The sequence below is a fragment of the Eurosta solidaginis genome, chromosome 5, assembly GCF_040869045.1.
Source record: "Eurosta solidaginis isolate ZX-2024a chromosome 5, ASM4086904v1, whole genome shotgun sequence".
Taxonomy (NCBI): domain Eukaryota; kingdom Metazoa; phylum Arthropoda; class Insecta; order Diptera; family Tephritidae; genus Eurosta; species Eurosta solidaginis.
The window spans coordinates 63,236,012-63,249,623 of NC_090323.1; the positions used below are offsets into that span (position 1 = coordinate 63,236,012).

At 37.3% G+C, this 13,612-nt stretch overlaps 1 protein-coding gene across 1 annotated transcript; it reads left to right on the plus strand.

The window, feature by feature from the left end:
• The first annotated feature begins 204 nt into the window (after window positions 1-204).
• Window positions 205-2,939, plus strand: LOC137252442 (uncharacterized). Its single transcript, XM_067788143.1, has 2 exons — window positions 205-1,200; window positions 1,472-2,939. Exons 1-2 carry the CDS (start codon window positions 457-459, stop codon window positions 1,991-1,993), a joined length of 1,266 nt encoding a protein of 421 aa, XP_067644244.1. The 5' UTR covers window positions 205-456; the 3' UTR covers window positions 1,994-2,939.
• The last annotated feature ends 10,673 nt before the right edge of the window (window positions 2,940-13,612 follow it).

Below are 13,612 nucleotides of genomic sequence, written 5' to 3' on the forward strand. Positions count from 1 at the left end.
AAACAGAAGTGTTTGAAATAGACCAAAAAAGCAAATACCATTGTTGAAGGCGTATAGTATAGAAGAAAAGAGAAAATAAGATTGTCAAAGCGAAATGAAATGCAATTAAAGACGAATATAAAGGTGGAACAAAAATTTAAATAAGAATACGAAGAAGAAAGAAGGTTAATTTGAAAACAAGGTTGTTAAGTACAGTGAAGGCGATAAAATTTGTATACGAAGTAAATAAAAATAAATTGAATTGAAATATTTTTGTTAGAGAAACAGTAAAGAACATTGATAAGCAAGTTTTTAACTATTATATGAAAACCGAAACATTTAAGAAAATAAAAGGTGTGGAGATAGTATTTGGTTTGTTCTCACTTTGACTAATTTAAGTTAACATTGTATTTTTAATTTCAATTAACATTTTTATTATATTTACATCTACATTTTATCATATTTGCATTCAATAAGATGGACGTTGACACTATATTGTCTTTGACTGTTAGTTTGCTAAAAGACAAATTGAGGGAGTTAGAACTTTCGACATCAGGACAGAAACGAGAGTTACAAGATAGGCTACTTCAGCACTACGGGTTGACGCGAAACGTTCCTAGTGATGATGAGTCGGTTTACAATGATGTGCAAGAGAATAATGTTCTGCAGTCTTCCCAGTTCTTTGTGAGGCAGCAACAATTTACACTTAAAGATATAGGCGATTGTGTGAGTTCATTTTCCGGGGATAGTAATGTCGATATAAGGGTTTGGGTAAATGAGTTTGAATTAAATGCGGATATAGTGAAGTGGAACGATTTACAGAGATTTGTTTATGGAAAACAGCTTTTGCGGGGAGCAGCTAAGCTATTCGTTATAAGCCAAAGTAACGTATGTACTTGGGAAACTTTAAAAAACGTTCTTATATCCGAATTTGGTTCTAAGCTTTGTACGTCAGATGTGCATAAGATACTAAAAAACAGACGTAAACATGCAAACGAGAGTTTTCGCGAGTATCTGTACAGCCTAATGGAAATAGGTAAACAGATAAATTTAGACGAGGCAAGTACAATTGATTTTTTTATTGAGGGTATTCCAGACTCAAGGTTTAATAGGTTTGTTTTGTACCAAGCAAAGACTATAGAAGATTTGAACGAACAGGTGAAAGTGTATGAGAAAGTAAGAAAATCTAATATAGGACTAGTAAAGACAGGGGCGTCTGAAGTTTTAAAGAAAAATCATACCGGAGCAACAAAACCGAAAGAAGAATCGAACAGGAGGTGTTTTAAGTGTGGAGATAAATCTCATGTAGCAGCAAAATGTACACATAAGGAATTTAAGTGTTTTAAATGCAACGAAATGGGTTATCGCTCATTCGAGTGCAAAGCTAAAACAAAATGTGGAAAAGAGGTAAAGAAAGAAGGTGAAAGTGTACGAGAAAGTAAGAAAAGCTAATATAGGACTAGTAAAGACAGGGGCGTCTGAAGTTTTAAAGGAAAATCATACTGGAGCAACAAAACCGAAAGAAGAATCGAACAGGAGGTGTTTTAAGTGTGGAGATAAATCTCATGTAGCAGCAAAATGTACACATAAGGAATTTAAGTGTTTTAAATGCAACGAAATGGGTTATCGCTCATTCGAGTGCAAAGCTAAAACAAAATGTGGAAAAGAGGTAAAGAAAGAGGTAAGTACTGTGAATACTTTAGGTGACGAGGTTTTTCAGCCATTTTGCAATAGTGCTAGAGACGAGTTACATTTCAAAACAGTAACCGTAAACGATTTCAAGTTTGACACACTTATTGACTCGGGTTGTTCTTTGAACTTGATACGGTACGATACATTAATGTTAAGCGGATGTGAACATAAGTTAATCAATGATAGGAGGAAACTTTATAGTGATTGTGCAAATGTTATTGAGACGAGAGGTAGCTTCGACACCTTGATGCATGTAGATGGGATATCGCTAAATGTCACACTCCATGTAGTCAGGGAAAAGACATTCAGTGTGCAGGGATAATAGGTAAAGCTATTTTAAAAGACGTAGATATCATTTTAACTGAAGATGAGGCGGTTTTCAAAAAGAAGAATTTATCTGACAAGGAAAAATTAAGTATAAATAAACAAGAAGAGTGGATAAAAGAGTTTGATGTGATGAACTTAAACGAGTTAAAAGAGATTTAGGCTCTAGACATACAGCATTTAGACGATATTCTAGCCAGAGAAATAGCAAGTTTGGTTGAAGAGTATAAACCGGTAGGTAACTGTGAATCACCCGTACAAATGGAAATAGTTTTGACAGATGAAGTATTTGTATACCAAAATCCAAGGCGAATGACGATAGAAGATCGGAAGTTTGTGGATAGGCAAATCGAAGAGTGGTTAAGGGAGGGGGTAATCAAACCCAGCAACTCTAACTATGCTTCTCCGATTGTGGTAGTTCCAAAGAAAAGCGGAGAAAAACGTTTATGTTGTGACTATAGACAACTTAATAAAAAAAATTATACGAGACAATTTTCCGATGGTCGTGATGGACGACGTTTTAGACAGATTGCAAGGTGGACGAGTTTTTACAACGTTGGACTTATCCAACGGATTCTTTCATGTCCCAGTAGCACCGACATCAAGAAAATATACGGCATTTGTAAGTAGTGACGGGCAGTACGAATTTTGCGTAGTGCCATTTGGAATTTCGAATTCACCCGCTGTTTTTTGTCGGTTTATTAACGCTGTATTTCGAACGTTAATTCAGAAAGGCATCGTGATAATATACATGGACGACTTGATAATACCATCAAAGGACGAAGATGAAGGTATAATTAAATTAAGAAAGGTTTTAGAAGTTTGTTCGACGTACGGACTAAAAATAAAGTGGACCAAGTGTCAATTTTTAAAACGGAAAGTAGAATTTTTGGGATACATTATCGAAAACGGTACCATTCAAATTTCAGAAAACAAAACGAAATCTATAAAAAATTTTTCCTTTACCGTCAGACAAGAAGAGTTTGCAGAGATTTTTAGGACTAACTTCATATTTTTGAAGGTTTATAGAAAACTATGCAGTAATCGCTAGGCCATTATCAGATTTGCTAAGGAAAGACAAAGTCTTTAAATTAGGCGTAGAACAAATAACAGCTTTCCAGCAATTGAAGGGGTTTTTACAAAAGGCACCGGTATTGAGATTATTCTCCCAGAGTGCGGTAACAGAGGTACATACTGATGCCAGTAAGTATGGGTATGGGCTATATTACTGCAGAAGGATCCTGACGATCAGAAATTACATCCGGTACAGTATATGAGCAGGAAGACGAAGCCAGCAGAGGTGAATTATCCGTCATACGAATTAGAGGTTTTAGCAATAATCGGAGCTTTAAAGAAATGGAAGATATACTTATTAGGTATCAAATTTAAAATCGTGACAGACTGTAACGCATTTACACTGACACTCAAGAGGAAGGAGGTACCACCTAAGGTTGCGAGATGGGTTTTATTTCTACAAGATTTCAACTATGAAATCGAGCACAGGGCAGGAACTCGAATGAGGCATGTTGACGCAATGAGTAGAATGTACTGCTTAATGTTAGAGGACTCGTTAAAGTACCGACTTAAGCAAGCACAGTTAAAAGATGAATGGACAAAAGCAGTTAGGAAAATCTTAGAAAAAGACGAATACGAAGATTTTTACATTAAACACGACATTCTTTTTAAAAATCCAGAGAAAGAGTTAATTGTGGTGCCAGCACTAATGGAAGACGAGGTCATTAAACTGGCGCATAGGCAGGGACATTTCTCGACAAAGAAAACCCAAGATCTACAGGATCAAGGATCTTTCATACCTCAAATTAATGCAAAGGTGGGACAAGTAGTGCGCAGTTGCATCGAATGCATAGTGAACACACAAATAAAGAAGACATGCCTTTAGGAAAGTATCACGTAGACCACGTAGAACCACTCGAGACGACCAGCAAGTCGTATAATTACATATTTGTAGTGATAGATGCATTTAGTAAGTTTGTGTGGCTATACCCTACAAAGAATACAGGAGCAGAAGCAGTAGTGGACAAACTAAAGAAACAGGCCGCAATATTTGGTAACCCTAAAAGAATAATCACTGACAGGGGAGCTGCATTTACTTCGCATCTATTCAAAGATTATTGTCAAGGTGAAAATATTCAGCATTTACTTATAACGACAGGAGTGCCGCGGGGAAATGGGCAAGTGGAGAGGATGCACAGGGTAGTTGTTCCGATGTTATCGAAGTTATGTGCAGAATCAACCAGCAGTTGGTACAAACACATAGAACGCGTACAACAGTTCATAAACAATTCTCCTCCACGAAGCACAAAACAATCTCCTTTTAAAATTCTGACGGGACTTGATATGCGTATGGCCAATATGCCAGAGCTTCAAGAACATTTAGAGGACGCAGCTTTAGATGAGTTAAACGAAGATCGGGCAGTAGTTCGCAGTCAGGCAAAAGATAACATTTCGAAAATACAACAAGAAAATCGCAGGGCATATAATCTACGTCGGAGAAAAGAAAACTCTTACGAACTTAACGACTTAGTAGCAATCAAAAGAACGCAGTTCGGTAGCGGGTTAAAACTAAAACCGAAGTTCTTAGGGCCCTATAAGGTAGTGAAGAAATTAAACCATGGCCGATATTTTTTTTTTTTTGATATGAAGTCGAGAAGATAGGAGATCATGAAGGACCAGGGAAGACGTCAACAGTCGCAGAATTTATGAAAAAATGGACAAAATCATTCGGGCCGAATGAAGTCAGGACGGCCGAATGTAGTGCTGATGTAGGATGACAGACAGACCATTAAAGAGAATAGTGCACTCACCCTAAAATATAAGTTGAACGAGAACTTGACGAAACAATACAAACTACAGCTACCGAGCAATTTGAATAAAAGACGAACGTTTAGTTTAAGTCGGACAATGAAGTCGCAAAGTTGCACTTGAACGTGTTTGTGTGAAAAATCATTTATTTTATATAACCATTAACTATTAACTATAACTACTTTATTTTAATAAACTTTGTTATTAATAAAAACTGTAATGAACGAGTGTTGTGTGCTCATTAAGTGGATAACCAGGTAAGAATTCCTACATACTGAATAATATGAATTTGAAGGCTTCGGGTTGTCTATCGAAGAAAATAGAGACGAGGTTGTTAAAGAAGAGGAAGCTTCAATAAAAAATTTGCAGGAAAAGATAAGAAAAGAAATTAGCACAGCATATAGTGATTTAAATTTAAATTTATCCTTTCGTACTGACGCCAAAGCGGAAATACGAATAATTGAGGAAAGACCAGTTTGGTCAAAGCAATACCCTTATCCTATGTCAGTGAACAGATTTGTTAATGAAGAAATTCAAAATTTGTTGCAAAACGGCATAATTAGGGAAAGTAAAAGTCCATATAACTCTCCAGTGTGGGTTGTTCCAAAAAAGGGAATGAATGAAGACGGAAGTCCAAAATTAAGACTGGTAATTGATTTTAAGAAACTTAATGAAAAAACGGTATCAGATAGATATCCAATGCCTAATCCGGAGGTAATACGGCATTCTCAGTGAATTACGGGAAATATGAGTTTTTACGAATGCCGTTTGGGTTGAAAAATGCACCGAGTATTTTTCAGCGAGCTATGGATAGTGTTGAGGGAATTTGTGGGAAAGTTTTGCCATGTCTATGTCGACGATGTCATAGTTTTTTCAAAGAATTTGGAGGATCACAAAAAACATTTGTGGTTGGTGATTAAAATACTTAAAAAAGCAAACATGAAAATATCTTCAGAAAAGTCAAAATTTTACCAAGAAGAGGTAGAATTTTTGGGTTATGTAGTGGCAAAAGATATCATTAAGATGGAAATTGATGGAAATAATCTTGCTTTTCTAACTCTACTCGATCATTCCAAGGCTTTTGACTCAGTTGATCATGAGCTTCTATGTCGCAAGCTACAAAATCTTTTTAATTTCTCTTCTCATGCCACTGGTCTGATTAGGTCCTACCTCGTACACATATATCAGGCAGTGTATGTTGGTGCCAATAGGGCTAATTTTGTACCTGTACGCAGGGGTATTCCGCAAGGTTCAATCCTGGGCCCTTTGCTGTTTGTGTTGTATGTCAATGACTTACCTAATGCGCCAAGATATTGTAATGTTCATATTTATGCTGATGAAAATAAACAATTTTTTATTTGGATCTTTGTAGTATTAATGGGGCCGCAGGGCGGCCCCCACCCTCATTTTTTTGAGCCCTAGTCCTTGGGCTCCTTAATTGGCGCCCGAGCAGGGACCCACTGGGGGACCCTCCTTAAAAAAGAGGTCCTGAAAAAGTGATAGTGCAAAAAACAATGAGGAATTGTGTTGTGTGGTGTGTAGTGAAGAATCTAAGTAAAACCTTTTTAGGAAAAAATTCCCCAAAGGATAATAATTGCCCAAGAGGCGTATGAATGAAATATTGCTAAAACCGCGGTTAACCACCTTCGGGGTGATCCTCCGGTTTATAAAATAAAAACTAGGAACTAAACAAAATTAAAAAATAATTTAAGGCTTGTACAGTCGATAACAAATATTTGTGAAACCTCGACCCTCCGGTTTATAATATTGGCTTAATTCTGCGATTCCCTTCGGGACCCTATAGGGTATAAAAGCTCCTCTTCCCAGGAGAGGTTAAACCTCATACAATAAATCTAATAATTTGACTACGTCCTATCCTGATAGCCAAAGCGCTAATACAGGAATAATATGAAAATTAAGAAAAAACACGTAAAGTGAAAAAATTTTTTTTATAATTTTACTAGGTCCTATCCTGATAGCCTAAACGCTAATACAGGAATAATACGATAATTAAAATAAACAGAAACACGCAAAGGAAAAAAGAAAAACAAAAAATTAAAACCAGTGATCATTCCTACGACCCGCTATCGCATATCCGAATGTTAAAGCACAATCGCATTGGCTGAGTGAGTCCGTATGCCTATACTCGTAGGACGGAGCTCACCACATCGAATGCCAAATTGTGGTTAACGAACCCTGTGACCGTGCAATATAAACCGAAACATTTTGCATATTGCGTGCACCCTGCTGTTCCCTTAAGGACACGGCAGAGCTTAACCCCTTGCGTCAAGTTATCTCCAGCGTACACATGAGAACACACTGGGGACGACTTCATATTTTTGGAGGCTTCCAGGGTACACATAAGAACACACTGGAAGTGGCCACTGCAATACTTCCAGTATAGCCATAAGAACATACTGCAGTTTTGCGTTTATCGGTACTTCTGGTGAACACATAAGAACACACTGGAGATTGCGTCAAGTCCGGGATTGCGTTGTGGAGCAACTGTGCCCAAGTAGGTTGCCTTCAATCTGATTGAGGGCGATTAAAAAGGTAAAAACACAGCCTCCCCTGACCAAAACTTTACCTCTAATGACTAATGTATGGTGAAACGCCCATTGGGTACATGTCGTCGTTTACATAAGAACACGGTAAAGGTTTCACCAGCCTAATCGGGGTTACTTTTTTATATTCAGGAAATCCTAAAATTGTAAGGACCCGAATTCAAACTAAAAATTTGCAAAAAAAACAAAAAGAGTTTTGCCACAGAAAAAAAAAAACAATTACAAAAATTCTAAAGCCAAAACTTGATTCAATCATATGAAATAATATTAATAAAAAAATAAGTTCTAATATCCTGCTGTGAAGTATCCCTCCGTTTTATAAATATTCGGTGACGGTCTACATACCCTATTAAATAACGCGAATCACAGAAAGGCCACTTTGTGCAAGGTTAAATTTATTCTAAAGAAAATTTCCGTTTCGATCAAAAACCGTTTAATATTGTAGACATGGATACCCTAACCACTAAAGTTAACGAACTCACTGGCGGTATTAATGCTCTGCTCGAGCAGATTAGGCGACTCGAGGAGCGGCTTAGTGGCATAGAAAACAACGGTGTAGCCCTCGGCTCTAGGCTCATGATTTTGGAGCAGGACCTGGCCAAAGCCGACGAACGATTAGGTAGCATAGAGCAAACTAGAGTGAGGCCGCAGCCGCAGGCTGTACCCGCATCAGTGCGAACACCGCTGTCGGAACCGGATTTAAAGGATATCGGCAGACTTCCTGATTGCGTGAAGGAGCTGCAAGTTTTCGAAGGTAGTCCTTCCCAATATAGCACTTGGGTTCATTGCGTCGAGGGTATCCTTTCGGACTACGCTGTGGTGAAAGAAAACCCCTTATATCGTGCCATTCCGCAGCACATCAGGCAAAAAATTCGTGGCGTGGCCGATTTGGCACTAGTAGCATACAATGTCTTAGGGGGAGTTTGGGAAGAAATTAAACGGGTACTTTCGCTACATTACGCAGATAAAAGGGACATAAGGACCCTGGAGCACCAGCTCAATCAGTTAGTCCAAAGAGGTGCAACGTTGGATGAATTTTACGCAACGGTCGCTGATCGTCAACAAAATCATGTCGGATGAGTATAGCCGCGAGACTATGTCAGTCCTTGTGGAAACGTACTGCAATAGGGCACTTGACGTTTCCATTAGGGGCCTTATTCCGGAAATGTTGTTCAGAAACCAAAAATCCTACCAGAAGCATATTCAGCATACTTGGATATTCAAAATTAAACGCTCAGGAATACAATAGTGCACAATAACTCAACAAATAGAATTGTGGTTCCCTCCAATGTCCTAACATGACAGTCACAAATACCACCACTCCCTCCGAGAGCGCGTGCCAGTTATAACTGGGCCAATATGAACTCCAGTCAGAGATATGAGAGAAACCCTTTAAATAGACCCCAAATGAAGAGCAGGGAAGATCCTGCCCCTCCTAATAGGCCTACGATATCGAATCTAACAAGAGTAAAGTAACGAGAGTGCAGAGGATGGCGGCAATGCTCACCAGCGGTGCCCTTCCCTCCACTCCCACCAAAGCTCTTGAAACCATATTATTCCTTCTCCCAACTGATCTTTATAGTAGATACTGTGCCTCTTGCAACGCGGCAAGGCTCAACGCTATCGAACCATGGAGGTTTGGTCACACCCGGATCCTGAAGCAAGTCCCCGAAACCTTCTTGAAATTGGACCATACAACATCGACCCCTTGCTGGGACAAAAAATTTTCCACAAGAATCCCAGAGAGGAACGAGTGGGCAAACGGCGTGGAGCCGGGATCACACGAAATCTCCGTTTTTACAGATGGCTCTAAACTAAACAACAGAGTCGGCAGCGGAATATTCTCGGAGAAGCTCAATCTAAGCGAGAGCTTTCGCCTACCCGATCACTGCAGTGTTTTTCAGGCTGAACTCATAGCTATCTTGGAAGCAGCCCGCTATCTTGCTAACCTGCAGGTAACCAATTCTATTTCAATTTTATCTGACAGCCAAGCTGCCATAAAATCCCTGCAATGCAGTAACACCTCGTCACTAGTGGCATTGAAGTGCAGATAAACCCTCAACAAACTAGCTGAAGATTGCAACCTAAGCATAATATGGGTCCCTGCCCACTGTGACATCACAGGAAACTGCGCCGTGGATGAGCTATCTAGGGAAGGCACCAACTTCCAAACAATAACCTCCGCTGGTTGGGCCAGCCCTCCTCTAAACACTTGCAAATACCACCTGCGAAACCAGGCAAACGCCAGGTGGGCGAGGGAACCTACATGTAGTATATCCAAGCAAATCTGGCCTAAGCTGGATGAAAAGGGATCGCGATCGGTGATATTGTTAAACCGTATCTCTATAAGCGCACTAGTGGGCCTTCTTACAGGTCACTGTCTCATGGGCACTCACGGTGCCTATATGGGCCTGCAGACAAATGACTTCTGCCGCAGCTGTAGGGACGAGGAGGAGATAGAAAGCGTTGAGCACTATCTGTGCCACTGTCCCGCACTGTCAAAAACCAGGACCAATGCCTCCACAGACACTCTTTTGGGTGCCTTGCGGAGCTTGAATCTATAAACCCAAACGACATCTTGCGTTTCATTAGGCAAACGCGCTGGTTTAGCCTCACTGGGGTCTAAACTTTCTTCTTCTTCGAAAGTGGGGTAACAGGAAATAGGGGCCCCCGCGTGGTAGCACAACGGGCCATAACGGCCTACGAGAGTCTCCGCTCGGACAGCGGAGGCAGCCACTCTAACCTAACCTAACCTAGGCCTACGGCACCAAAACCGGCGGAGAAGATGGAAGTGGATGTGTGAGGTTCGACAGATATCCGCCAGACATAAACATTCTATTTCCGGTAGCCATAGGAAATGCTTCTCGTATATTAGTAAGAGGTATAGCAAACCTGTATGATGTTAACAGGGCAAGCCCAAATAGATGGTTTAACAGCATAGGAGCAGTTTCGAGTTCAAGTTAATGTTACATTAATGAGTTCAAACATAAGTTCTAATAACAGAAGTGGGAACAGATGGTAACAGGTATCGTAACAGCAGGGCTTACACTGTGGGAGTATTGTAGAAAAAGTTGCAGAAATTGTGTGAGAGATTGCTTATTAAAAAAGAAAAAAATAACTGCGGGAAGTATGGGAGAAAAATATAAATTCTATAGGTTTGAAGAGACTGAAAATAAAATACAAAAACTACACAAAGGAAAATAGTTCGAAAACAGCCGATTAACGGGGAAAAATAGCTCGTAAACATTTTTTTTTTTTATAGAAAATAGTTCGCAAACAATTTTTTTTGGAGAGCAAGTGGCTTAATTACGGCGGTTACCGAGCTTGGAAACGGATATCAAAAAGTTGGACAAGTCAGTTGCTGAAGGAGTTGAATCATGATCGGTTGTCCGGGGAAAAGTTAAGAAAATATATATATGGATTGAAATCCCGCCCGTGAGTAACTTTAAAAGTTAAATAAATTAAAACTTACAAAGTGAAAATCTGGGAAACTTACAACAAAAAAAAAAAAACATGTTTCTTTAAAAATTTATCAAAATGGACAAAGAAATTTGTATCAAAAGTGAACAAGTGGGAAAAGTTATACAAACAACAAAAGTAATAAAAAAAAAAAATTAAGAGGAATATAATTGAAGATAAACTAATTATCTCTGCGTTCGAATACAAACAAAAAAAAAAAGTATAATAGCAACACAAAAAAGTAAAGTATTTTATTTCGAGAAACAAAAGTTATAAAAAAAAAAAAAATGAACTAAGAAGACAGAAAAAAAGTGCTTGAATAAGAAAACCCTATAAGGTGTAAATTTTGATACAAAACTTGATATTTAAAAAGACAGCCCCTTTTATAAGCGAAACGTTATAAGAAAAAAAAGGGATTGTAGAAATTTGAATAAAAATAATAATAAAAAAAAAAAAAAACACAAGTGAAAAAAAGCATTTGTATTTGTGAATTCAAGCCTTGCGAGAGGTGTAAATAAGTAGCCATGATCAATGGTTAGTTTTGAATTGCGAAAAAAAAAACAAACAAAAAAAAAATTTGCAAACTTAGTACAAAAAAAAAAATAATAATAACCGAAACATTTCACTTGCTTGTATAAGACATGAACATTCTACAGCAAGAAAAATTTTACGAGAAGAAGCAATCATCAATTAAATGAGGCAAAATGGGAAGTTGAAGTCCACGATCTCGCCAGGAATTTACAGATTCAGAAGGCGCAGCGGCTAATTATTTTTTTAATGTAGTTTGTAGGATTTGAAAAAAAAAAATAATAATAATAAAAGTACAATATATTTAGGCTATCTAACATATACAAACAAAAAAAAAATAATAAATATTCTATTGGGAAAAGATGAATGTGGGCGAGCGAGCGAGTCCAAAAGCCCAAGAAAGTATACCACAAATAGGCATGTTAGGAAAAAGGTGCTAATAAAAAGTGATTGTGTTTTCTTCTTAATAATATTGTAGCTTCAACCGACAACACTCCATCAACTGGCCAGCGGAAGGAGGATGATTCGGTAAGTGCCCCACCTTTTATACTCATTTATACATATTATACATACAGACCTGTTATTGGTATTGATTCACATGCTTTGAATTCGATTATTTATTAATTGAAAAAGAGCGATGAAATTAGCAATCCAATTAGCTGGTTTCTTTGTTAAATCGTTATAAAATTATTTAATTTTTAAATTTTTCTTTTGTGTGCGATGCATGTTGGACTCATAGTTTTCTTTTCATTAAAATTATCACCTTAGTGAAAGGAAAAAAATAAGTTATCTTCGTAAGAATTAACCGGTCTGTATATCTATATTCATTCAACCAATTCATGTTTTATTTGCACCACTTGAGGGGTTAATATCGTCACAAAATTCCACAAGAAATTTGATGATAAAAATAGTACAAAGAAAAAAAAAATTGTATTAATAACAAAGATTTTAATTTTGAACATTAACAACCTTTACAGTAGGTTTTGAATTTCTTTATTAGTTTCTTTTGTATTGCTCTGTTAATTGGGCCATGTAACATCGTTTAATCAGATTATGTTGCAAGAAGGATATGTTACAGCGTTCACATAATTTCGATTTTCTGCTAAATATTGTTTTTTTTTGCTTTCCTTCTCTTAACTCGAAAGAGAATTCCAGTTTTATAAATATGTTCTAACTGCTCATACTCAGCTGCTCATTAATTTCAATTTTCTTTCGTTGTTGGATCTCCATGTACCAACTCATGATTCAATTATGTACAGGTTGGCTCATCTCATCAGCTGATTTTATTTATGTCATTGCATGGTCGAAGGGATTGTCAAAAGGAGATGGCAAACTCAAAATGAAACCAACACATTGGCAACATTTTCTAACACATACAAAAACTGCTAAGTTTTATGTTTCCATTCCATACCATTCGCACCAACACCAATACACAGATTTTGACAATTTGAACAGACATATTTTGTTGCTTTACAGATGAGCCAACCTGTATATAGTTGAACCATGTACCAACTCAATTAATTCTAAGTGTTGTGAGCATATGAGAGCGCAACATCAAGAGTTAACATACTGCGTATTAAGTGCAAGCGGTGCTTCTCGCTCACTCGCAAACTGTGAGCGATGTATAAATATGTTTGAAACTATGTTAAATATGTAAGTACAGAGATCTCAGGTTATACGAATTATGTTGAATGTGAGATAGTATTGAGAAATAACTTTGTTTTTTTTTTTTTTTTTTGAAGTAGTAGTAAAGTAATAAGAGAATTTATATACTGAGCGACTTTTGTTTAAATTGTATGTAGTGAGGAAATCTCAACTTAACATGTTTGACTAGTGATAAGAGATGAGAAGAATTTTTGGAGAATGTAAAGAAGTCATGGAAACCAGAGAAACGTTTTCTTCTGCTCAAGAGAATTAATTTATATATAGGATTTTGTAAATTTGTGAACTTATTTTTTGTGGAATTGAGAGACTTCGAAATAAAAATGCAATATAGAGAATTCGATTTCGATCAACCTGTTGAAATGCAAGCTAACATAAATGATGTAGGGAACAGTTTAGGTAGGTTAACATATATGTACATAAATACATATAGCACAAAGTAATAAATGCGAAAATAAAAATACAAGTCTATCGTAGTAGTAGATATAGAAACAACGAAATGTATGATTGAAGAAACTTTGATTAAAATTTAAGGATTTGTAAAAGGAGAAAAATGAAGGTATAACTTTTATTGGATATTT

Bases quoted from the DNA above. Each gene is read 5' to 3' on its own strand.
- LOC137252442 (XM_067788143.1), top strand. From the start codon at position 457: ATGGACGTTGACACTATATTGTCTTTGACTGTTAGTTTGCTAAAAGAC. The intron at 1,201-1,471 runs GTTTTAAAGAAA...GAAGTTTTAAAG, and splicing joins TAAAGACAGGGGCGTCTGAA to GAAAATCATACTGGAGCAAC.